This window comes from Theropithecus gelada, chromosome 2, assembly GCF_003255815.1.
Source record: "Theropithecus gelada isolate Dixy chromosome 2, Tgel_1.0, whole genome shotgun sequence".
NCBI lineage: Eukaryota > Metazoa > Chordata > Mammalia > Primates > Cercopithecidae > Theropithecus > Theropithecus gelada.
In genome coordinates, this window is record NC_037669.1 from 183,581,076 (window position 1) to 183,604,601 (window position 23,526).

Here is a 23,526-nt window from a genome sequence, read left to right on the forward strand (position 1 = left end):
TAATAAAATGTAAATAGTATATAAATCATTGTTATACTATATTTTCATGTGTATTTATTATTGTATTATAATTTTTGGACATTTTTAATCTGTGGTAGATTGAATTTGCAGATATGGGACCATGAATATGGAGAATTGAGTGTTCTCCATTTTTTTATAAGCATAAAATTACACGCATTCCTAGACCTTCACCTCCTATACACTTCTGTGCTCAGGGCAGCTACATATTTATGAGGTAGAGCCTCCCATTCAATTTTGAGAATAGGGAATTCACTCCTGATATCAGAGGGAGAGATGAAGCTGACCTACGTGACACCTTAGCACAAAGAAAAATGCATCCTTCCCTATGGGCAGATGTAGCTTTGCACAACGGTGTGGCTTGGCAAGTGGAATTTTAGCAGAGTTGTAGTCCTGATTAACTCCCTTAGCCAGCCATCTTCATCTAACAGCCAAACTGCATGATCATACAAGGTAGCCCTGAGACTGGGATCCATGAAGATTATTTCCTTAAGATTTTTTTTAGTAACTGACAAGGCAAGTATTCACAGTCACGTCACAGTTTGTATTACATATTTGCAAGATTTAATATCTGCTCCCAGTTTAATGAGTTCCATGAAAGTAGGGACTCCCTCTTTACTCACTCCATATGCCAGTGCCCACTATAGTCCCTGGCACACAATAAGCACTCATTACTTGTTCAATTCTCTTAATAACTGTGGCTGCAATACTTTGGGAAGAGCAAAAAGATTACCTCATAACTATTAGTTCATAATTCTCAGACATGACCACTGTCCAGAAGTTTATGGCAAACACAAGAACCCACATGTAGAGAAGAGTGAAGAAGACCGGCAGAGACTGCTAGCTAGAAATGTTACAAATTCTAGACCGTGGCCTACCACTGCTTCTGGATCATGTCCTGTTAAATAGAGTAGCCATATAAATGACAAAATCTGTGACTGCCCCTTAACTGATCGCTGATATTCGCACTTTATCAATGGCCTCCTCTTCCATCCAATACCATTCTTGTCTCTTTCTCCAATCCATTTTCTGTAACACAGCCAGTGTGAAAACTAACCTGATTGAAGTATGGTTTCAGTTCAAAACCTTTCAATCGTTGCTTACTGCTTAGGAGAAAAAGGTACAATGTTCTTATGCCTTTTAAAGCCCTTTGTGATTTGGCCTTTACTTAGCTCTGCAAACTCACCTAGAGTCATTCCCTCTGCTTTCTATGCTCTAGCCATCTCCTTTCTATGCTCCTTTCACTTCCCTAAATACATAATGCTCATTGCTGCTCGAGGCCTTCGAACACTCTGTTTCCTCTGCCTAAAGTACTTGTTCTCCTCATGACAATCTTCACTTGCTTGACTCGTGCCTTCTATAGGTCTTAACTTGTATTGAGTTCTGAACACATGCTAAAGGCATAAAGTGGGTCTCCCCACTTGCCCAGGAACTCTGCCTCCTCTGTGTCTTATTTTCCTCTGTAGTCCTGATCTCATTTTGTTCCACTGTATACATCTGTATGATCTGAGTAGCATCTATCCCTCTCACCACAGGCTGAAGGTCTATTTGGCTTAGCATTTATCCTCAGCATTACCCAGGGGTTTGACATATAGCACAGATCCTGATGTTTACTGAATAAATGAAGGGACAGTTTTTAGACAGAGACATTTTTGAAACAAAAGCTTTCACATATTTATTACTGAATCCACCCTACTAGCACAGAACATATAGAAAAAGAGAAAAATACATTCCCAGTAAAACATGTACAACTATCCAGAGAGTGGTGACATTTTCAGCTTGATATCGTAAGGTGATCGTGACCTTGATAGAGCATAAATATATGTGCCATCTCAAGTGTGACTCCTTATAGACCCAGCTTGGTTCTTCTCCAGTGTCTCCTTTTGGAGTTGTACCTGACTTTATTACCAGGTTTCATCATGTGAATCCACTGGGGGATGGGACGATTTTGCTTTTGTTTCTTGGCCAGGAATCGCTTAATGGTGAAAGTCTTGTGAGAAGACATGGCGAGAAACAGAGTCAACCACACACCACTATGGTGGAGAAAGGGAGAGAGAGACGGAGACATTATTAACATAGAATAGGATAGGGTAACAAGAAGAAATAACAAGACAAGAAAGAGGATCTTTGGTGTCACAGCGAGCGCTCACTGCCACTCAGGATCCCACAGGCAGCTCAGGAACAGCTCAGGAGCCAGCAGCAGTCTGAGGAGTCTGATGGCTGTTCTGGTGGATCAGCAGCAAAGGCAGGAGTCTCTTTGTTCCCCCTGTTCCTGACTTGATGCTACTCATTTCTCAGCAGCATACTTCTGCTTCTCTTGTTAAATGTCCATCAAGAGGAATTTTTTTCAACTTTTAAAAAAGTTACAAACAGGTAATACCAGTTCATTACAGAAAAATTAAAGCAATAGAACACTAAAAAAACTATTATCCCACTTAGCTAGAAAAAGCTCCAATATTAACAACTTAATATTATAAGAGCCTTCCAGTTAAGACAGATGTATATGCAGAATATTGTCTTTCTATAAACTGAGATATTGGAGATATTATTTTGAAACTACAACTTATCTAACTAATATGTGACCCTTTTTTGGCAACTCTTTCTCAATAACCCTTTACATTTGGAGGTCTTAAATCTTTTCCGGTGTTCTAGTATGGCAAATAGTACAGAATAGGAAAATATGGTTGAAAATAGAAATCTATAAAACAAGTAATTCATCCCCACAACACTTAAAACATGTATACATTTAAAACATGCGATTCACTGTAAAACTGCCTCATGGTACTTTCATGTTATTACTATTTTAAAAGCCATTGGCTGTGCATACTAATATTTTTATCTAATTATCAAAATTGACCACATTGCCATCTACTGAATTGCATGCTACCACTCCCTTTAAAGATCTTGGGCCCTCCATAATTAAGGAATATGAACCTGGGGCACAGAGACACAAGGAGTTATTTTTAATGATTCCAGTGCAAAATAATGTCTATATCCAGATTGTGAGAGTAATTAAATGACGGCAGTAAAGTCCTACTGCAAACAGTGTTGGAGATATACAAACTGTATGAATCTGTCATGATAAAGGCAGTTTTTTCTAACCCTAAGATAATGGGGATAATGGTAGCTGCAAAAAGTATGACTTGTTTCTGACTGTCTGAGTTCACACATAGTGTCTAACTCAGTCTTTTCAGATGTGGCCCAAGTTATTATCTTTACTTCTTTCTTATGGCTCACTGTTGTGAGATGTCTATTCTATGTCTAGCATCTCCCCGAACATACAGGCAGGAAGAAGAGAAAGAAAGAAAGAAAGGCAAAAGACTACACGCTGTAAGGCTACTGGCTTTTAAGGAGCTTTACTAGGTATCTCTCTCAATACCTTTGATTACACCTTGTTGGCAAGAACCGTGTTCCACTGCCATCCTTATCAGTAATGAAGGATGGGCACTATAGCTTTTTAGCTGAGTACATGGTGCCCCCAACCCCATACAAATCAGGTTCTGCTAAAGAAAAAGGAAGAAGAATGAATAGCAGAGTAGATAACTAGCAGTCTTTCCTATAACAATTTGGGAAAAGATAACTTAGGATACTTCTGTGAATTTCAGCTCTCAAAATAATCAAAAGAAAATAGAGGGAAATTTAAAAAAGAGAAAAAGGAAGTTCTCAATAGAAATACTTATTAGTCTAGGTATTGAAAAATGAGGTGGAAAAAAAAAGCCCAAACTGATGGGCAACCCATAAATATCATGGTAAGGAAATACTAGAAGAAATAAGAGTGCTAATTGTACTGTCTGCCCTTCAACCCTAATATCCAAACTTCAGACACTTCTGAGACAACTGCCCTAGTGGGGAGGCCAATGTCCCCAGATTTGTACACCTTCCCACTGGGAATTTCCAGGAGCAGGAGACTTTATGTGCAAGGAACAGATAAGTAGGTAAGTAAGTTGGGGTACAGGGTGGGGTGTGGTTGAGATACAAATGTTTCATGAAATATAAAACACTGGAAACTAAGCCATAAGTATCCTTGTAGAGTCTACAGGTTAAGAGAATAACAAATAGGCCTGAAAATGACAAATGGGTGATAAAGATAGGGAAGGCACACTACTATTTTTGTCCAATCCTTTTATTTTCTTCCCGTACATTAGCAGCAAAGAACCTTTAGCTACCAATCACAGTTCTTCCTAAATTTACCACATGCTGACTTTAGCTAGCTATCTAGCAGACCCTGTTCTACCCTTTGTATATGAATTCCCTCTACACAATCTCTATCAGTGACTACTTGGCTCTAACCACTTCAGAAAAAAAGCTTTCAAGAATGCAGGGAAAGAACTGGACTGGGTTGCCAACAAACCCAGGGTCTAACACCCTCTCCCTTGGGAACCCTGGTTGTACTGGTTAGGGTTCTTGAAGCCAATCTTGTGTGAAAGTCTTCTCTAAGAAAAATTTACTGTAGTAAGATAAAGAACTACAGTAGGACAAAGAGTTTACTGGACTATTCCAAGTACTAGTTTCCAGTGAACAGGATGATAGGGTGCTCACCTTTGGAGACGCTTTGGGCTAGGAGCTCTGACCAGGTATTTCCTGACAGTTCAATGCCAGTGACATACAGCTCTTAGCTAGAACTAACTCTCATGGAAACTTTTAAAAAGAAACTCAAAGAGATATCTGATCTGCATTGGAGACAGTGAAAGAACTGAAAGAACTGGTTATAATACCAACTGAAATAAGCTTATAGCCAGTAAGTCAGTAGTCCTCATTCTAGTACAATAGTAATGGTTATGAAGGCAGTTTTACCTTAAAAGGAATGATTACACTTATTGCCCTACACATCTCAGGTGATTCAGAGGAGCTGCAGGAGTTAAATTTTCTCAAGAAAATACTGAATCACATACCTCTGGCTATATGCCAAGTTATATAATTAGTCTAGAGGCTACAAATACAGTGTGATATAGATCCCAAGTACTGGAGATACGCACTTCATTCTAGAAAACTGAGAGATGGGGAATCATGGTACCAAGTTAAAAACTGGGCAAATTCTAGAACCTGGATAGCCTATGCAAAGGCGAAGTTTATTAAGTGATCATAAATGGAAGGCCTGCTGCAGTTGAAAGAAAGCACATGTGGAGATGGAGGCTCATGAGATTTATCAAATCTTTATCAGATGCAATCATACTCGGCCATTTAACTGGAGCTGCCAGGAAGATGATCTATCCCTAAACCCCAAGACATACATTTCCTGACCCTTGCTGTCCTAAGCATAATCTTCAGCCATATCTAGATGATTCTGAGAGTTCACGGGAATAGGCACTAGTGCTTGTAACATCAGGGTGCTCATAAGGGTCCCATTCTTTAACATCTACATTGAATATCAAAAATTGGACTCCGGATTTTGGCAAAAAGTATAGGCCCACTCCTCATTCTTCTACTTACTGGATATAGGGGTCATGGGCACACCAATGGCTGCCTGAGGAATACAGTAGTGGCAGCTATTTGGGCATAACTAGACAACTAGGGCCATTAAATGGTTCCTCAAAATTCTTATTAGGCTCAGAAACAGAATTTGTTATGTAATTTCCAAAGTTCAGTTGACTGGGCAACCTCAGCAATCAGTGATACAGCTATTATATATGACCAGCTATGCAAAAGTAATACCAAAGAAATGGTAGCCATAATAAATGTGGTCTAAAATCACATGTCTTTAGATCATATTCTAGCTAGGAAGAGAGGAGGAGCATGTGCTACTATGTAAGGAAAATACCTATATCCCAGACAACAAAACACATGGGATGCAATAAGATATATCTATAAGGAAGTGGTTAAACTGAGTGGGCTTCATGGTGGTCCTGGCTCTTCACATCTTTTCATAAAGTAGGATTTTATAATAAGAAATGGAAATTTATATTAAGAAATTTTATACTTGTGAGAGCAATATTTTGATTTTTAAGAGATAAGTTGTGTGAAAGTAATAATGGTGGTGTCATATTGGTTTAAAGGTCAATATGTTGTTTTAAACATAAGTTATCAACTAAGGGTTGGATGGAGGTTGGCCATAACTTGCCTTGTAACTTAAGAAGTGCCATGGCTAGAAAGCCTCTGTGTGATGTGAAAAGCACCCTCTGTTATTTGTAGCTCGGAACTGGGAGTTCCTGCATCTTGTGGCTTTCTGAATCGCTGCACCCAGACCGAGACGCACCTGCTGCCTGTTGACCACTTCCTCTTCCTTACCCAGCCCTAATCACTGTCTTTGTGCACGTGGTTACAGTGAGATACTAGATCCCCCATTCGACCACCTGCTGCCTGTTGATCAACTCCTCTTCCTTGCGCTCCTGTTTTCCTTCCTCACTATATAAACCCCTAACTTTGCTTGGAGCAAGGAGATGGATTTGAGGTTTGGCTCTGTTCTCTCTGGTTGACATCAACTGTAAAATAATAAAGCCTTCCCTGGCAACACTTGCTTCTTTTCGTGCGGCAAGCAATGGGACCTAGACTGAGACCCTAGTGTTTGATATCAGTATCACGAATCGTCAAGTGGATATTGTACTAGGCACACCTCTGCATTTTGTGAGGCTTTCTGAAGTTGTGGGAAGCACTTCTGGAACCCACTGTGTAAATATCAGAGCACTCTGGAGTGGTTAAAGGTTATATCAGTATTTAAGGTCATAAGGTTAAAGGTCATAAAATATTTTTAAATATGGAACTCTGGGAATCTTTTAACAAAAAAGGGTTTTTGTATCCAAACCATCTTGTGTGTCCCATGTCTGATTAAAGTTGTAGACTAACAAAAAGAACTTTTTGTTCCCAAAAATATAAACATCTATTGCTTTTTTTTTTTTTTTTTTTTTGAGACGGAGTTTCACTCTTGTTGCCCAGGCTGGAGTGCAATGGCGCCGTCTTGGCTCACTGCGACTTCCGCCTCCCGGGTTCAAGCAATTCTCCTGCCTCACACACCCAAGTAGCTGGGATTACAGGCTTGAGCCACCATGCCCAGCCCATCTATTGCTTTTTAATGTTTTGAAAAACCACAGTACTTTGAAAAATACTGTGCCTTATTAATTTATTTTCCATTTCTAGTAACGGTGGCCTAGGTTATTTAGGTCAGTCCGACAGCTGAAAACAAAACAACTAGAAAACTGGGTAAAATATATTTCAAATAATCTTTTAAAAAGCCTCAAAGAGATTACAAAATAGTAAGGAATTATCAGGCCAGGAGTAAAGAGAAGCAAAGAATCAAGAGAAGTAAACAAGCCTGAAGCCACTTTTTCACTGAAAGCACTGCTAATCCCAGAACATTAGGACCTCCATTTTGACAGCCTTTCAGGGTACAGAGGAGATTGAAAACAAAACCCTGGGTTCATAAAAGTTAGGGAGTCTGTCAGGAGACCTTCTCCTACAACAATCTGGGATCCAAAATTTCAGAGTGAAGGTGAACAAGAATTGTAATAATCTGAATGTGATGAGACTCCTCTGAGTTGTCCAGGAAATATCAAACTTTGAACAGGTGGGCCCAAACTTGTAGTACCTGCAGGTACCCAACAAAAGCAAATACGTGTGATCTTTGGGGCAAAGTAGCTTAATTGTAGGCCAGACAATTATTTCCACAAAATGACATTTCAAGTGCAATGACTAGCAGAGGGTCAAACATCCAGCATATAAGAAAATTGGAATCAATGATTAAAACAGACAATAGAAAGAGATCATTAGAAACTCTAGGTAGGACCCAGCATCTGTGTTTTAAAAGGCCATTCAGGTCATTCTGATACATGTTAAAGTTTGAGAATCATTGCTTTATATTTTATCATATAAATATGCATCCCATAAAAAATACATAAATGTAATAGATCAGAGAATGAACCCAAGAATTTGCATTTCTAACAGATTCCCAGATGAAGCTGATGCCAGACCAAACTTTGGGAACCACTGGTATGAAAAAAGGAATTTTAGTATATAGGTAAAGATAGTGGTCACCTGTGGGGAGGAGAAGGGCTGTCACTTAGAAGCAATATGCATGTATTTCCTAGAATGCTGGTAATTTTCTACTTCTTAGCCTGGGTAGTAATTATACAGGTGTCATTGTTAAACTACACATTTACACTTTAGTGCCTATTTTAATGTATAATGAGATAACTGGTTTCCCTTTTCCATTCAATCATGTAGTTCAAATGTCATGGCGTAAATCCTGTCTACCATCATCCTGCCACCTTCATTTATAATCAGTGCCTAAAGTATAAAATGTAAAAGTTTGTCAAGTTCCAAGACATAACTCCTTTCACTTTAGTTTGAAATGTAATTAGTTCACAAAATTAAATAGTTTTGAAAATTAAGACGAGAAAAGTTTAAGTTTCTGAAAACCATATTTAAAGCATTGCTTAAAATTCAGATATACTATCTACAGCCTTCATCCCTAATTTAGAAGTATCTACAAAACTAAAAATAAACTTATCTTAAATTTTTAACAAAGTGTCCACTTTTGAAAATTACACTTTAATTTTTTTCACAAGTTGAAAAAAAGAGGAAGAAAATCCTACCTTTTTCAAGTCAGAATTTCCTACTCCAAAGAGGCAAAGATGCTTGCTTCTCTCCAAATAAAATCTGAAAAGAAAATATCCAGTGTGTAAGAGCAACAGTAAGATCTTACTATTTTCAGTTAAACCTTACCTGTGGGTGAAAGTAGTGTTCATCAATTGGCCTGAAATTTGTGAAAACCTTAAGAGAAAATATAGGAAGTCTTTTTGCAGAAAGAGAGGCAATGACAAAAAAAAAATTGAAATATATAATATTAAACTGAGCAGTGCAGTCTGTGCTTGCTTTTGAATTCCCACTCACAAACCCTCGAACAACATTAATAAAATCTGGGATGTGTACACCTGTTTCTTGTGTTTATGAAAAATAGGCTCTTTTTGGGAATTAGATTCTTCCAAAAACTTCAAAAAACAGTAATATTTGCCATTTTTTGATTCAATGTATCAACATAGTTATTATACAAGCCCTCCTCACCTTTCGTTTGTGAGGAAACCATTATAACAGTTTTTTAATATACATTTCTTTCTCTCTTTTTGAGACAGGGTCTCATTCTGTTGTCCATGCTGGAGCACAGTAGCATGATCCTAGCTCACTGCAGCTTCAAATGCCTGGCCTTGAGCCATCCTCCCGCCTCAGTCTCCTGAGTAGCTTGGACTACAGGCATGTGCCAGCATGCCTGGCCTATAACAGTTATTATAGTTACTGATTCTGGCAGCTAGTCAGTAGCTGCCTATGCCTGGTGATGTACTAGACAGGTATTTGAACAACCAAATAGTTCCCACAGCAAGGTCTGTGTGTAACGCCTCCCTGTGGCAAGCTACTGGCTGAGGCTATGACAAAAAAAATATGCAGCTGGGTTTTGTTATGCCTGTAAACATCACAACACATCTGAAGTCCAGATATGTTTCCCCATTTATGTGGTAACACCTGGCCGGACCCTATTATACCTGTTGCTTTGCTCAGCCCCATTATACCTCTTGCTTGCAGAGAGCTGTATGCACACATCCCTTACAACGTCCTCTCCTTCCACTGTTGCAAAATGACTCTATGTTATGATGCCTAATCATTATCATATCAACTGCAGGCAATGTGGCAAGACAGTGATGATATGATGATAGCTTAGCAAGGATTGTTCATGGATACTGAACGTTAGATCCAGATGGTCAGACAAGTGAAAGGCAGTTTTTGCAACCATGTGAGTTAATACGCTGCAATTTCAAGATAATATACTTGAGGATAAAAGATGTTTGATAAGCTCGCTTCCTGAGCAGGTAAAACAGTGGGTTTTAGCAGCCTAAATACATCTCCTGGGAGGATTTGGGGAGACATGAAAAACCACACACACTGAACACTGCCAATCCAATGTCCTCTCTGTCCTTTACTCAAAATGTAACCTTCACCAAGCCTCAAACCCAGTGTTCTCCGGGATATTTCTATTTGGAAAGTAATAATCTTTTTTTTTTTTTTAAACAAAAGAATAACCATGGCCTCAGAATAGAGTTGATCTTAGGACAGCAGTGCTCCTCCTCCTCCTCATTGACAACAATACCTTAAACATGTAATTCGTTCTACAAAAGGACATCCTCACTCAATTATTTTGAGTAGAAAATTCTAAATTATCAAGACTTAGCTAAGCTTGTTACATTAAATGGTTGTTTACCTTGTCTTAAGGATAAAATGTGTTACAGTAAAGCACAAAGTATGGAGTATCTTTTTATTAATGTCTACAAATTATACTGGATTATCAACCCTCTCTACCTTTTGGACTATAAAGTTAACCTTAAGAAACCAACCTACAAAATTTCTGCATTGTATCTTTTAACACAATCTGAGTTTTCCTCCCTACTCCCAGGTCACCACTATACCCTCCCCCCCCCCAGCTTTTTTTTTTTTTTTTTTTTTTTTGTGCCTCTGTGAGAATATCAGACTCACACATAAATAAGTGCCACTTAATAAGAGCTATATTGTATCATCTAGGTTACCCAGTAAGTATAGAGAGGATATTAGTGATTTCCCTTGGGCTAGGCTAAAATACTTCATCTCCTACATATATTTTGTTGTAATAATCAGTTGACTTGAAAATCAATCATCCTACTCCGCCCTCGCCAAATGCTTTGAATATTCTTGTTGACTGTCCTGTCTTTCCTATGTATTCTCTTACAAGAACCAGTCTCAGGGTTTGTGAGATATTCTACTCATTTGTGAATCTACTTTGATTCACATGAGTTGATCACATCCATGATGTCATCTTCAAAGCAAAGTTCTTTCTACTTTCCATTCATTGGTTTTATTCTCTGATGTATTAAACCACAATTACTTTTGCACCAACTTAATAGTTTGGATATTTGTCCCCGCCCAATTCTCATGCTGAATTGCAATCACCAGTGCTGAAGGTGGGGCCTGGTGGGAGGTGTCTGGGTTGTAGGAATGGATCCTTCGTGGCTTGGCGCTGCCGTCGTGACAGTGAGTTCTTGTGAGTCTGGTAATTTAAAAGTGTGTGGTACTTCCATTTCCCCAACTCTCTCTCTCACTCTTGCTTTTGCCATGTGACGCGGCTGCTCCCATTTCACCTTCTGCCATAAGTAAAAGCTCCCTGAGGCCTCCTCAGAAGCAGAGCAGATGCTAGTGCTATGCTTCCTAGACAGTCTGTAGAACCACAAGCCAATTAAACCTCTTTTTATAAATTACCAAGTCTCAGGTATTTCCTTATAGCAATCTAAGAATGACCTAACACATTCTCAATCATTTGATAAAAATTTTCATCCTAAATTTCTTCTGTATGGCAAGTAGTTTCTGAGCAATCTTTAATTTTGAAACTGAAAGTACTCAAGTATTTTATATGCAGAGGTAGGGCTGTTCTTCCAAGTTTTTTTCTTTCTTTTTTTTTTTTTTAAGCACTTCCACTGTTACTGAGTCATCTGCGTCACATGACATTTCTATCAAATGGGCACAACTGTCTGTATATTTCATGCTGTTTGTTGACTTATGAGCCCAGGGCATCACTGTACCACTTGCTAACTTATTTTCCTTAGCAAGTTCTCTTTCAGCTTTCTGTACCTCCTTGGTTGGCACATGGCCTAAAATCAAAGTGGTATTTAAAAGGCTTTTTTTCACATATACAACTCTCACTTTCTCTACATCATCCTGCAAGTTGAAATATTTTCTGTCTTCTGTATTTGCGACCACTGTCACAGTGGTTAAAAAGAACTCTGGAGAGCCGGGCACAGTGGCTCATGCCTGTAATCCCAGAATTTCGGGAGGCTGAGGCGGGCGGATCACCTGGTCTTGAGTTCAAGACCAGCCTGACCAACATGGTAAAACCCCATCACTACTAAAAATACAAGAATTAGCCAGGTGTGGTGGCAGGTGCCTGTAATCCCAGCTACTTGGGAGGCTGAGGCAGAACTGCTTGAACCCAGGAGGCGGAGGTTGCAGTGAGCCAGGATCATGCCACTGCACTCCAGCCTGGGAGACAGAGTGAGACTCCTTCTCATTAAGGAAAAAAAAAAAAAAAAGAACTGTGGAAACAAACTGCACAGGCTCAAGTCTCACTGCCACCACTTGCTATTAGTGTGACCTTGAAAACATTTCTTAGCCCTGTTGTTCCTTATTTTTCTAATCTGTAATATGTGGATAATAACATTCAACACCATAGGGTTGTTATGAAGCTTATATAGGTAGAGATTTAGTGTAGTAATGAGTATAAAACATTTAGGACAATGCTTGGCACATAAAAAACATAATACAGGTCTTAGCTGTTATTTTTATATCTACAGCTGTATAAAGCCTACAGTTGTTGAAATTATAAATGTTCCCAGTTTTAAGATTTCTGTGTTGATTCTATTGTACTAATGTCACTATCTTGACTATTTAATAGGAAGATATCACATACACAGACCATAAGCTCCTCAAGAGGTTATATTTTTCTTGGATACTCAAGGATGCTCAAAAGAGTAATTGAGTACATGATAAAGCTTTCGTCATCACACCAGATACAGAGCATTTCCTGGAGGTTGCCTACCACATAACCATTAGTGATGATTGTAGGAGTCAGAAATACTCCTGGTTCCCACAATATCTGAAATAAAAAACACAATACCAGAGGTACTGCCCACGGCAACATAAACCAAATATGCCCCCAGGCAGCTGATAACAAGATTATACATGCATGTGTACACACATGGGCTTATTCACCCAGAAATAGTCAATATTAATATTCGAAGATTACTGCTACACTCAGCCATCTTCCTCTGATGAGAGAGAATACAGATTTTTATTTTGAAAAAGATTTTGCTCAAAAATCTAGCAAAAGATTTTTGATGCTCAGTTGCTGGGGGTAAAGTGTAAGTCTGGTGCTGGTTGAATGCTGACTACAGGTGTAGAAGGAATAGGTGTGGACCCAGCTCTTCAACGAGCGTTCATTTAGGTGATCAGATAAATCTGATGCTGACAGACAAAAGAATGGCAGATACTGAAATGATTTTGCTTATTCTCTATTTTAGGGAAGATTTCACAAGCACCCCCCTGCTTTAGTAAGAAACAGATGTTTCCCCCGTATGGTTTCTCACTATCTCAAGTGCCACTTTTGTCCATATTCAACATGCATAAATATTTCAGTAATTTGTCTTCTGCCCAGGATGTAGAAACCTAGAAAGAGCATCGCTCCTATGCCAACAACCAGAAAACTACGAAATAATTTTTCCTGAAACTCAGAGGACTGAGGTTAGGAAGACCAATTGGACTTCCCCCATATTAGAACTAAAAGTCATATCCTGGGAAATTCCTCAGATTCAGGCAAACTGGAACAACTGGTCACCCTACCTAAGGTCACAGACCAATAAAGTAGCTTGAAATCCAAGGAAAGACTGGCCTGGCAAAGGAGCAAAGGGACATGAGCACCGAAGAAGAGACATCAAGTACCTCATACGCTGGTAAGAATTCAGCTAAAATTGTTAATGAATTGCTAAAGGTCAAGTGTGGACTAGCATGAGAGTATAAAACCCCTGTTAACTCTGATGGTAGTTTATTTTGCTGTGCAGAAGCTCTTTAGTTTAATTAGATCCCATTTGTCAATTTTGGCTTTACAGGTAACCTACAGAATGGGAGAAAATTTTTGCAATCTACTCATCTGACAAAGGGCTAATATCCAGAACCTACAAAGAACTCAGACAAATTTACAAGGAAAAAACAAACAACTCCATCAAAAAGTGGGCAAAGGATATGAACAGACACTTCTCAAAAGAAGATATTTATGCAGCCAACAGACACATGAAAAAATGCTCATCATCACTAGCCATCAGAGAAATGCAAATCAAAATCACAATGAGATACCATCTCACACCAGTTAGAATGGTGATCATTAAAGTCAGGAAACAACAGGTGCTGGAGAGGATGTGGAGAAATAGGAACACTTTTACACTGTTGGTGGGACTGTAAATAGTTCAACCATTGTGGAAGACAGTGTGGCGATTCCTCAAGGATCTAGAACTAGAAATACCATTTGACTCAGCCATCCCATTACTGGGTATACACCCAAAGGATTATAAATCATGCTGCTATAAAGACACATGCACACGTATGTTTATTGCGGCACTATTCACAATAGCAAAGACTTGGAACCAACCCAAATGTCCACCAATGACAGACTGGATTAAGAAAATGTGGCACATATACACCACGGAATACTATGCAGCCATAAAAAAGGATGAGTTCATGTCCTTTGTAGGGACATGGATGCAGCTGGAAACCATCATTCTGAGCAAACAATCACAAGAACAGAAAACCAAACACCACATGTTCTCACTTATAAGTGGGAATTGAACAATGAGAACACTTGGACACAGGAAGGGGAACATTACACACTGGTGCCTGTTGTGGGGTGGCAGGAGTGGGGAGGGATAGCATTAGGAGATATACCTAATGTAAATGATGAGTTAATGGGTGCAGCACACCAACATGGCACATGTACACATATGTAACAAATCTGCACGTTGTGCACATGTACCCTAGAACATAAAGTATAATAATTAAAACAAACAAACAAACAAAACCAAACCCTGGAAGCCTCAGACATAAAGACAGTTTGCTTCCACTTTCAGTCTCTCTTCCATCATCTCTACTGGATACTGATGAAAAAGACTTGGCACAAGGCAGGAGACTAGAGAGAGCCTCCCTTGGTGATGAAGATCTGTTAGGGGAATGATATGGTTTGGCTTTGTGTCCCCACCCAAATCTCATCTCAAATTGTAATCCCCACCTGTCGAGGGAGGGACCTGGTGGGAGGTGATTGGATCATGTGGGCAGTTTCCCCAACGCTGTTCTTGTGATAGTGAGGAGGATCTCATGAGAGCTGATGGTTTAAAAGTGGCACTTTCCCCTTCACTCTCTCTCTTTCCTGCCACCACCTAAGATGTGCTTTGCTTCCCCTTTGCCTTCTGCCAGATTGTAAGTTTCCTGAGGCCTCCCCAGCCATGTGGAACTGTGAGTCAATTAAACCTATTTCCTTTATAAATTACCCAATCTCGGGTAGTTCTTTATAGCAGTGTGAAATCAGACTGATACAGGGAAGTAAGCTCTTGCTGTGGAAAAGGCAAAAATTCTGCCCAGACCATTCCTTACCCAAGACTGAGGTTGGACCAGGATGACCAATAGTCTTCTGGCCTCCTCTACCAAGATAGCAAGCACCAAGTAACAAGCAGGGTGAAAGGCAAAAGCATGGAGAGAGACTCCTGTGTGGTACAGGCTCAATGTGAAGGCTGGAAGCTAAGAATGAAATAGGATATTGAGAAAATCCCTCTAGCACACTACCCTAAGCATAAGGTAATAGAGGAAATCGAACCTGCTGGTGTACTGAAGATGGACCAATAAAACCCAAACCCGGCTTAACTACTGAGTAGACTGATTCAAGACCCCACATTACTGACCTAGCAGAAAAAGCATGCTTATTTTGGGGCACAGATGATCTCAACCCCCCACTGTCCTCCACAAGATGCTCGACATTTGATAAAATATTATGAGCATGAAAAAGAAAAAAACAATTCATTGTGAAGAGGGAAAGTAATCAACAGAACCACACTCACAGATAACCTAAGTGTTAGAACTAAGAGAGAGGGAACTTAAAATAAATTTGATTAATATATTAATCATATATATTGAAGGTTCTAGTGGAAAAAAATAGACAGGAACATGAATGACCAGAGGGGAATTTCAGCAGATAAAGATTTGTATACATTAAATGAAAATGCTTGAAACAGAAAACATGGTAACAGAGATAAAGTAGTTTAAAGCAGTGGTGTACAACCAGGGGCAATTCTGCCTTTCAGGAGACATTTGGCAATGTCTGGAGATATTTTTGGTGGTCACCACTGGAGGAGTGCTGCTACCTCTAGTGGGTGGAGGCCAGGGATGCTGCCGAACATCCTACAATGCACAGGTGAGTTCCATATGACAAAGAATTATCCAGCTCAAAATGTCAGTATTGCCCAAACTACTTTAGCCTGACTGATTAAAAAAAAAAGAGAGAAGACACAAATTACCAACATCTGCAATGATAAAGGAGATAATGCTACAGGTCTCAGGACATTAAACAGATAGAATAATATCACAAATTATTGTATGCCCATAAAGTCAACTTAGTCATCAAAGTCTTGTAAGGAAATGGACAAATTTCTTATGAGATGGGTACTACCAAAGCTCATGTAAGTGCATAACCTAAGTAGTTCTATGTCTATTAAAGATGTTGAATTGTGTAGTTAAAAATCTTGTAACAAAACTACAGGCCCAAGTGGCTTCACTACCAAAAGCCAGAGATCAGGACAAGACCAAGCCTTTCTCAGTGCCAGGAGGAATGCTTAAGCTTCAACTTCCAATTCCCACCTCTGTCATGCTTCCAGGGATTCCCAAATATTTTGCATTCTGTGGTGTACACACCTCAATCCTATCTCAGAGTGCTGACCCGATCATGGTTGATCATGGTTGAAAGGTGCTGTTGCACATAAGATTGACCTTTGCATGTTGGGTGAAAGAGAAGCCTCAGAAAGGCAGTAATTTGAGCCAGTGGTAGACATTCTTTCCCAACTCAACTTGCCAAGGCTTTTTCGCTTAAATCTTTCTTAATTTCTTAAGAAATTACATGGCTGTATGATGATAGATCCTCCCACCCTGATGGGGCAATCTCATTTCAGTCACCTGCAGGTGTCTACTGGGGTGGAGATCCAGCTTCTAAGGCTTTGTCAAATACTGTGGCTCCTGAGGCAAAGCAGTTCAGAAGCATAGCTGAGACTGAGCCTCGTGATGGGATGGTAATATGGTTTGGCTGTGTCCTCACCCAAATCTCATCTTGAATTGTAACTCCCACAATTCCCATGTGTCATGGGAGGAACCCGGTGGGAGGTAATTGAATCATGAGGGCGGGTCTTTCCTGTGCTGTTCTTGTGATAGTGGATAAGTCTCATGAGCTCTGATGGCTTTAAAAATGGGAGTCTCCCTGCACAAGTTGTTTGCCCTTCTGTCACCCACGTAGGATGTTGCTCCTCCTTGCCTTCTGCCATGATTGTGAGGCCTCCCCAGCCATGTGGAACCGTAAGCCCAATAAACATCTTTATTTTGTAAATTGCCCAGTCTAGGGTATGTCTTTATCAGCGGCGTGGAAGACTAATACAGACGGGTAAGCAGTGAACAGGCAAAACACACTCGTGGGTGAGGTAGCTCACAAACAGAGCCATATCTTTCCAGAGGAGGACATAAACCACGTGTGTTGATCCATTTTGCGTTGCTGTAAAGGAATACCTGAGGCTGGGCAATTCATAACGAGTTTTATTTGGCTTATGGTTTTGCAGGCGGTACAAGCATGGCACCAGCATCTGCTGGCTTCTGATGCTTTAACTCTTGGTAGAAGGCGGAGGAGGAGCAGGCATGCTGCATGGCGAGAGAGGGAGCAAGAGAGAGATGCCAGGTTCTTTTGAACAACCAGCACTCAGGTGAACTAACAGCAAGAACTCTTTTCCTGTTATTTTCCATGGAACTAGAGGCTCTAGGAGGACTGGGTTAGGACCTCATCCAGTACATACTGATGTAGAGCTAACATCTTCCTGCATCACACTGCTTTTGAGAGCCATTCAAAACACTAAAGAAAGGTTAAGATACGGGAGTCCACCCATTTTATATTCCATAACTAATGGAGACTGCTCAAGTGAAAGTTTAAATTTAGAGATCATTTTCTGTCCCTATCTATGCTTCAGACTAGAGCTTCGGCAATTTCTTCACTAAAGCTAATTACTTTTTAAAGTGGTGTGACTGACAAAAGGAAGGCCAAGGATGCTGCAATGCCAGAGTTTGTAACAATATAATTTGGAGTGAAAGTTGGTGACGTGACCACCCTCCTTGATGACGTCTTTCTTCCCTTCTCTATAATTTCTTTACAGTTTACTTATGCAAAACTAGACAAACAGCCAAAACAGTAGAGATAGGTCTGCCAACAACTGAATTGGTCTAATGCAACAGCTGGGGGAAGTTTGAGCCTTTCTCTTAAAAGTGACTATAATTCTGCAGTCCTAGACCATCTGTAGTTAGGCTGTGGTTCTTTAACTGCCAAGGCCTTTGAGTTAAGCTAGGTTAGTAAGGTTGTTTGATATGGATCACATAGAATAAGAGTAGGTAGCGGTATTTTCTGGGAGATAATAAGGGTCAATGTGAGTTTTTTTTGGGGGAGCGGGAAGGCAGTTTTTCTGAACATTATAAGAAGTTTCCAATATCTTAAAACTTTCATAATAGTGTTTTCCCAAAGAAATATTATGTGAGTCCCATATACTTACAATTTAAAATTTTCTAGGACTCATGTTTAAAAATAAATAGGGACAGGTGAAATTAATTTGAATATATTTTATTTAATCTGACTTATTTAAAGTATCATTTAAGCATGTAATTAATATAAAGATGGATAAAATATTTTAAATTAAAAATGAGACTTTAGGCTGGGTGCAGTGGCTCACACCTGTAATCCTAACATTTTGGGAGGCGGGAGGATTGCTTCAGCTCAGGAGTTTGAGACCAGCCCGAGTATGTTTCTCATAGTGAGACCTCATCTCTACACAAAAACTAAAAACTATATGGGCATGGTGGTGCATGCCTGTGATCAGGAGGCTGAGGCAAGAGGATGCTTGAGCCCAGGAGGTCGAGGTTGTAATGAGTCATGATTAAGTCAATGCACTCCAGCTTGGGCAACAGAACAACACTCTTTCTAAAAAAAAAAAAGGGTCAGGCCCAGTGGCTCACACCTGTAATCCCAGCGTTTTGGGAGGCCAAATCAGGTGGATCACCTGAGGTCAGGAGTTCGAGACCAGCCTGGCCAACATGGTGATAACCTCCATCTCTACTAAAAATACAAAATAATTAGCCGGCGTGGTGGCACATGCCTGTAGTCCCAGCTACTTGGGAGGCTGAGGCAGGAGGATCACTTGAACCCAGGAGGCAGAGGTTGCAGTGAGCCGAGGTTGGGCCACTGCACTCCAGTCTGGGCAACGGAGTAAGACTCTGTCTCCAAAAAAGAAAAAGAAAAATTGGCTGGGTGTGGTGGCTCATGCCTGCAATCCCAGCACTTTGGGAGGCTGAGGGGGGCGGATCACCTGAGGTCAGGAATTCGAGACCAGCCTGGCCAACCATGGCCAACATGGTGAAACCCCGTCTTTACTAAAAATACAAAAATTAGCCTGGTGTGGTGGTGGGCACCTGTAATTCCAGCTACTCGGGAGGCTGAGACGGGAGAATCACTTGAACCCAGGAGGCAGAGGTTGCAGCGAGCCAAGATTGCGTCACTGCACTCCAGTGACAGAGGGATACTCCATATCAAAAAAAAAAAAAAAGGAAAACAAAAAACATTTAAAAGCTGGTATGCGTTTTACGTTTGTAGCACATCTTTTTTCAGACCAGCCACATTTCAAGTGCTGAACAGCTCTACATGTGGTTCAATGAGTTTTGGTACTGGACAGCTCAGCTTTACAACCTCTCAGGTTTTCTCTAAGCAGTCTCTCAGGTTCCGAAATTGAGAAGAGTGGAGGGTGGGCACTGGATCACAAAGGCTTTATGATTCCAACAACTCCTAGCTAGTTAACAGAATCATGCCACCTGTCTCTTGATGTCCTAGTGACTATTGACACGTCTACAGAAGAATCTCTTTTAACTGTATTTTTATAGTTGTATGGCAGCCTTTGAGAAAATGAGAATTAAGGCCAGGCCCAGTGCAAAATGAAAATGTGTGGGGGGCAGGGAAGGGAGACGGGTGCTGGTTTAAAAATTAAGAATTTCAAGATTGCCATAGCAGAGCACGAAAATAAGTATAGGGCCCTTCTAAGCCCTATGTGACAGCACGGGTCAGACCCCTTTGAAGCTGGTGGTGGTCAGGGTTTACGTCTCTGGATGAATCCAGATGTGTTAAAAAAGGCAAGGAAATGGCAAGATTCCTTAGGCTATCTTCGAGAAACTGGGGACCTTAAAGGAAACTCCAAAATCTTACCAATTGGAATTAATGGAGGAAGAGAAAGTGTTTGCGGCTGTGAGAACGCCTTAGAAAGGGGCAGTGAGCAGATGAGGCAGGTAGGTAAGACACCTGGTTTTGCCGATTAAACCACGGATGAATCAGTGCCACGCACATTCTGGGTAATTCTAGGGACACTAGTTGGACAACACCGACATCGGAAAAGGTGGCAGGCCGGAACATGGATCCCTTCAAGGCTACTTTATTGTCGGTTTCCCCTTCTCCAAGCTAGAAACAGGCGGTGCCTGAGTGGCCTGCAGAAGCCAGTACTGTAGGCCAGGCGCGGTGGCTCACGCCTGTAATCCCAGCACTTTGGGAGGCCGAGGTGGGCGGATCACCCTGAGGTCGGGAGTTCAAGACCAGTCTAACCAATATGGCGAAACCCGTCTTTACTAAAAATACAAAATTAGCCGGGCGTGGTGACGCGCGCCTGTAACCCCAGCTACTCGGGAGGCTGACGCGGGAGAATCGCTTGAATCCCGGAGGCGGAAGTTGCAGTGAGCCGAGATCACACCACTGCACTCCAGTCTGGGCGAAAGTGGGAGACCCTGTCTCAAAAAAACAAACAAAGAAAGCTACTACTGTTGGAGTCGGCTTGAGCTGTGGCATTGTTTCCAGCCCGTGACCCTCACGCCGCCCTGTTCGCTGGGCGGACCGGGCCCAGGCGGCCGGTGAGGACGGACTTTTACTTACCGGCGCCTTGGCCACTGCTTCCTTCCCGCTCTCGGACGCGAATGCCGAACTGCACGGGCCTGGGGCGCGGGCGGAAAAGGCGGGCCCAACTCGAACCCGGTCCGTCGTCCTGACGCCCCCTAGCGGCAGCCACCTCGTCGCAGGGGCCTTGGTGTCTCTGAGTCTCCGAGACGCCTCTCCCCTAACCGGCGTTCGCAGGCGGTTGCCTCGCTGGGAGCAGTTCAACCGCCGCGCGCGGATACTAGGAGGGCGGTTTCCCTGGTGACAGGCCCCGCCCCGGCCCCGCCCCGGCCCGGGCGGTCCCGCCCCTCTGAGCTGTGGCCCGGGGGCCGTGGGTCCGACTCCGGCGTGTGATGTCACCAAGTTGGCTTTGGGGTCCCCCATTCTTCCTTAGTTCTCTATTTTACCTCAGCTCGTTGTGTAGCTGCTGCCTGGCCACGGCACTTAGCACACAGCGTGACTTAATACCGGATAAACGAGGAAAGGATTCGTACCCCCTGGCGGGGCCAGAGGCTGACTGCTTGGGTTCCCGCGGGCACACGAGCCAGGAACCGCCTAGACCTCCAGGGGGCGCTCTCCCTCCCATGGCGCCACCGCCAGGCCATTGGAGACCAGGAGGACCACTCAGCTCCATCCCTGCCTCTCATCTGGTAATGTCTCATCTCCCTGCCTGGAATCAATATTACCACTCCCATAACACAGATTTTTTTTAATGCAACTAAATTTTAAATGAGTCACTTTATTTGAAAACAACATGAACAAAATGGGATTTCTGCTAATGCAAATATCTATACAAATTTAATGATTTTGGTGCTAATTAGATGGAAAGTCAACTCTCCTGTTACATATTAGAAATTTACCTCTTGTTACCTTTGCTGTAACTGCAATGGCAGTTTCAACTGTTTCTACCAAATATACAGTTGGAAATACTGTGATTAGAAGTGTATCTTCCCAGCACTTTGGGAGGCCAGGGTGGGCAGTTTACTTCAGGTCAGGAGTTGGAGACCAGCCTGGCCAGCATGATGAAACCCTGTCTCTACAAAGATACAAAAATTAGCCGGGTGTGGTGGCGGGTGCCTGTAATCCCAGCTGCTCGGGAGGCTGAGGCACGAGAATTGCTTGAACCCTGGAGGCAGAGGTTGCAGTGAGCTGGGATCATGCCACTGTACTCCAGCCTGGGCAACAGAGTGAGACTCCATCTCAAAAAAAAAAAAAAAAAGTGGATATGACAGTTCAAATTAGATCTAGAACCTTTCCTAATTTACACCAGTTAAATCATGAAATCACACAATAGTAGAACAGGTGTCTTACCTACCTGCATTATCCTGTAACTATTGACATGTTATTTTACATAATCATAAACTGACTGATCACACATATCTTTAAATCTAATCATCGTAACTTCAAACACTGTATTTGAAGAAAATCAGTATATTTCTAAATCTGTCTTTAATTGATGCAGAGATGTAAATTTGAAATGTCTTGGTAAATTAGGTGAACACAATATAAATATTTTGACAAATTCATCATAATTGGTTCGTTTTAAGGAGATTGATTTTATTTTCTTGAAGTTTAAGGAGGACTTCGACATTTTAAATGTATCTAAAAGATAAGGCAATTTCCCATTTTTTAAAATTGATTGAAACAAAGCATTCCATAGTCATTTCAAATAGTGTACAAAGTCTTTTAAAATGTTTTTCTGGCTGGGCACAGTGGCTCACACCTGTAATCCCAGCACCTTGGGGGGCCGAGGCGGGCAGATCATGAGGTCAGGAGATCGAGACTATCTCGGCCAACATGGTGAAACCCCGTTTCTACTAAAAATACAAAAATTAGTCAAATGTGGTGGCACGCGCCTGTAGTCCCAGGTACTCGGGAGGCTGAGGAAGGAAAACCACTCGTACCCGGGAGGTGGAGGTTGCACTGAGTGGAGATCACGCCACTGCACTCCAGCCTAGTGACAGAGTGAGACTCTCTCCAAAAAAAAAACCAAAAAAAACGTTTTTTCTTCAAAGACTTGATTTCCATATGCAGGATAAGACATTCAAACTCTTATTTGTTGTTAATGTAAGATTTAAAAATACTCAGGAGATTCTTTATAGTTTTTTTGTTTGTTTTTCTTTGAGAAGGAGTTTCTGTCGCCCAGGCTGGAGTGCAGTGGTGCGATCTCACTGCAACCTCTGCCTCCCAGGTTCAAGTAATTCTCATGCCTTAGCTTCCCAAGTAGCTGGGATTACAGGTGCATGCCAACATGCCTGGCTAATTTTTGTATTTTTAGTAGATAAGGGGTTTCACCACATTGGCCAGGTTGGTCTCAAACTCCCTACTTCTGGTGATCTACTTGCCTCAGCCTCCCAAAGTGTTGGGATTATGGGGTGAGCCACTATGCCAGTCCTGCTTTTAATTTTGTGAATGGACTTGATAACATTTCATTGTTCACTGATTAAATTCATTGTTGTGATGTTTTAAGCTTGGTGACTTAGCGTTGGTGAACAATGCAACCAGTTGCCAAAAGCTTGATACTATACTACCCAACTACAGCTGAGGCTCAAATAATGACATTGGGATATGATTTTAAAATTTATCATCATGAAATAATGTGTGTGTAAAATCTTAACACCCCATTGTATTCTTTGTCAGTAATTTTGAGGACAACAACAACAAAAAACTCCTTCTCTATCACCGTTTTTGTCTATTTGCATTGCTATAAAGGAACGGTTGAGGCTGGATAATTTATAAAGATTTATTTGGCTCATGATCTGCAG

At 41.3% G+C, this 23,526-nt stretch overlaps 1 protein-coding gene across 1 annotated transcript; it reads right to left on the reverse strand.

Annotated features, from left to right (window-relative positions):
- Positions 1-1,667: 1,667 nt before the first annotated feature.
- Positions 1,668-21,023, reverse strand: RPL39L (ribosomal protein L39 like). The gene is made up of 3 exons (XM_025375272.1): positions 20,762-21,023; positions 8,544-8,607; positions 1,668-2,051 (listed from the first exon to the last, which is right to left on the reverse strand). The coding sequence occupies exon 3, from the start codon at positions 2,021-2,023 to the stop codon at positions 1,865-1,867; it is 159 nt and encodes a 52-aa protein (XP_025231057.1). The 5' UTR covers positions 2,024-2,051; positions 8,544-8,607; positions 20,762-21,023; the 3' UTR covers positions 1,668-1,864.
- Between the last annotated feature and the right edge of the window lie 2,503 nt (positions 21,024-23,526).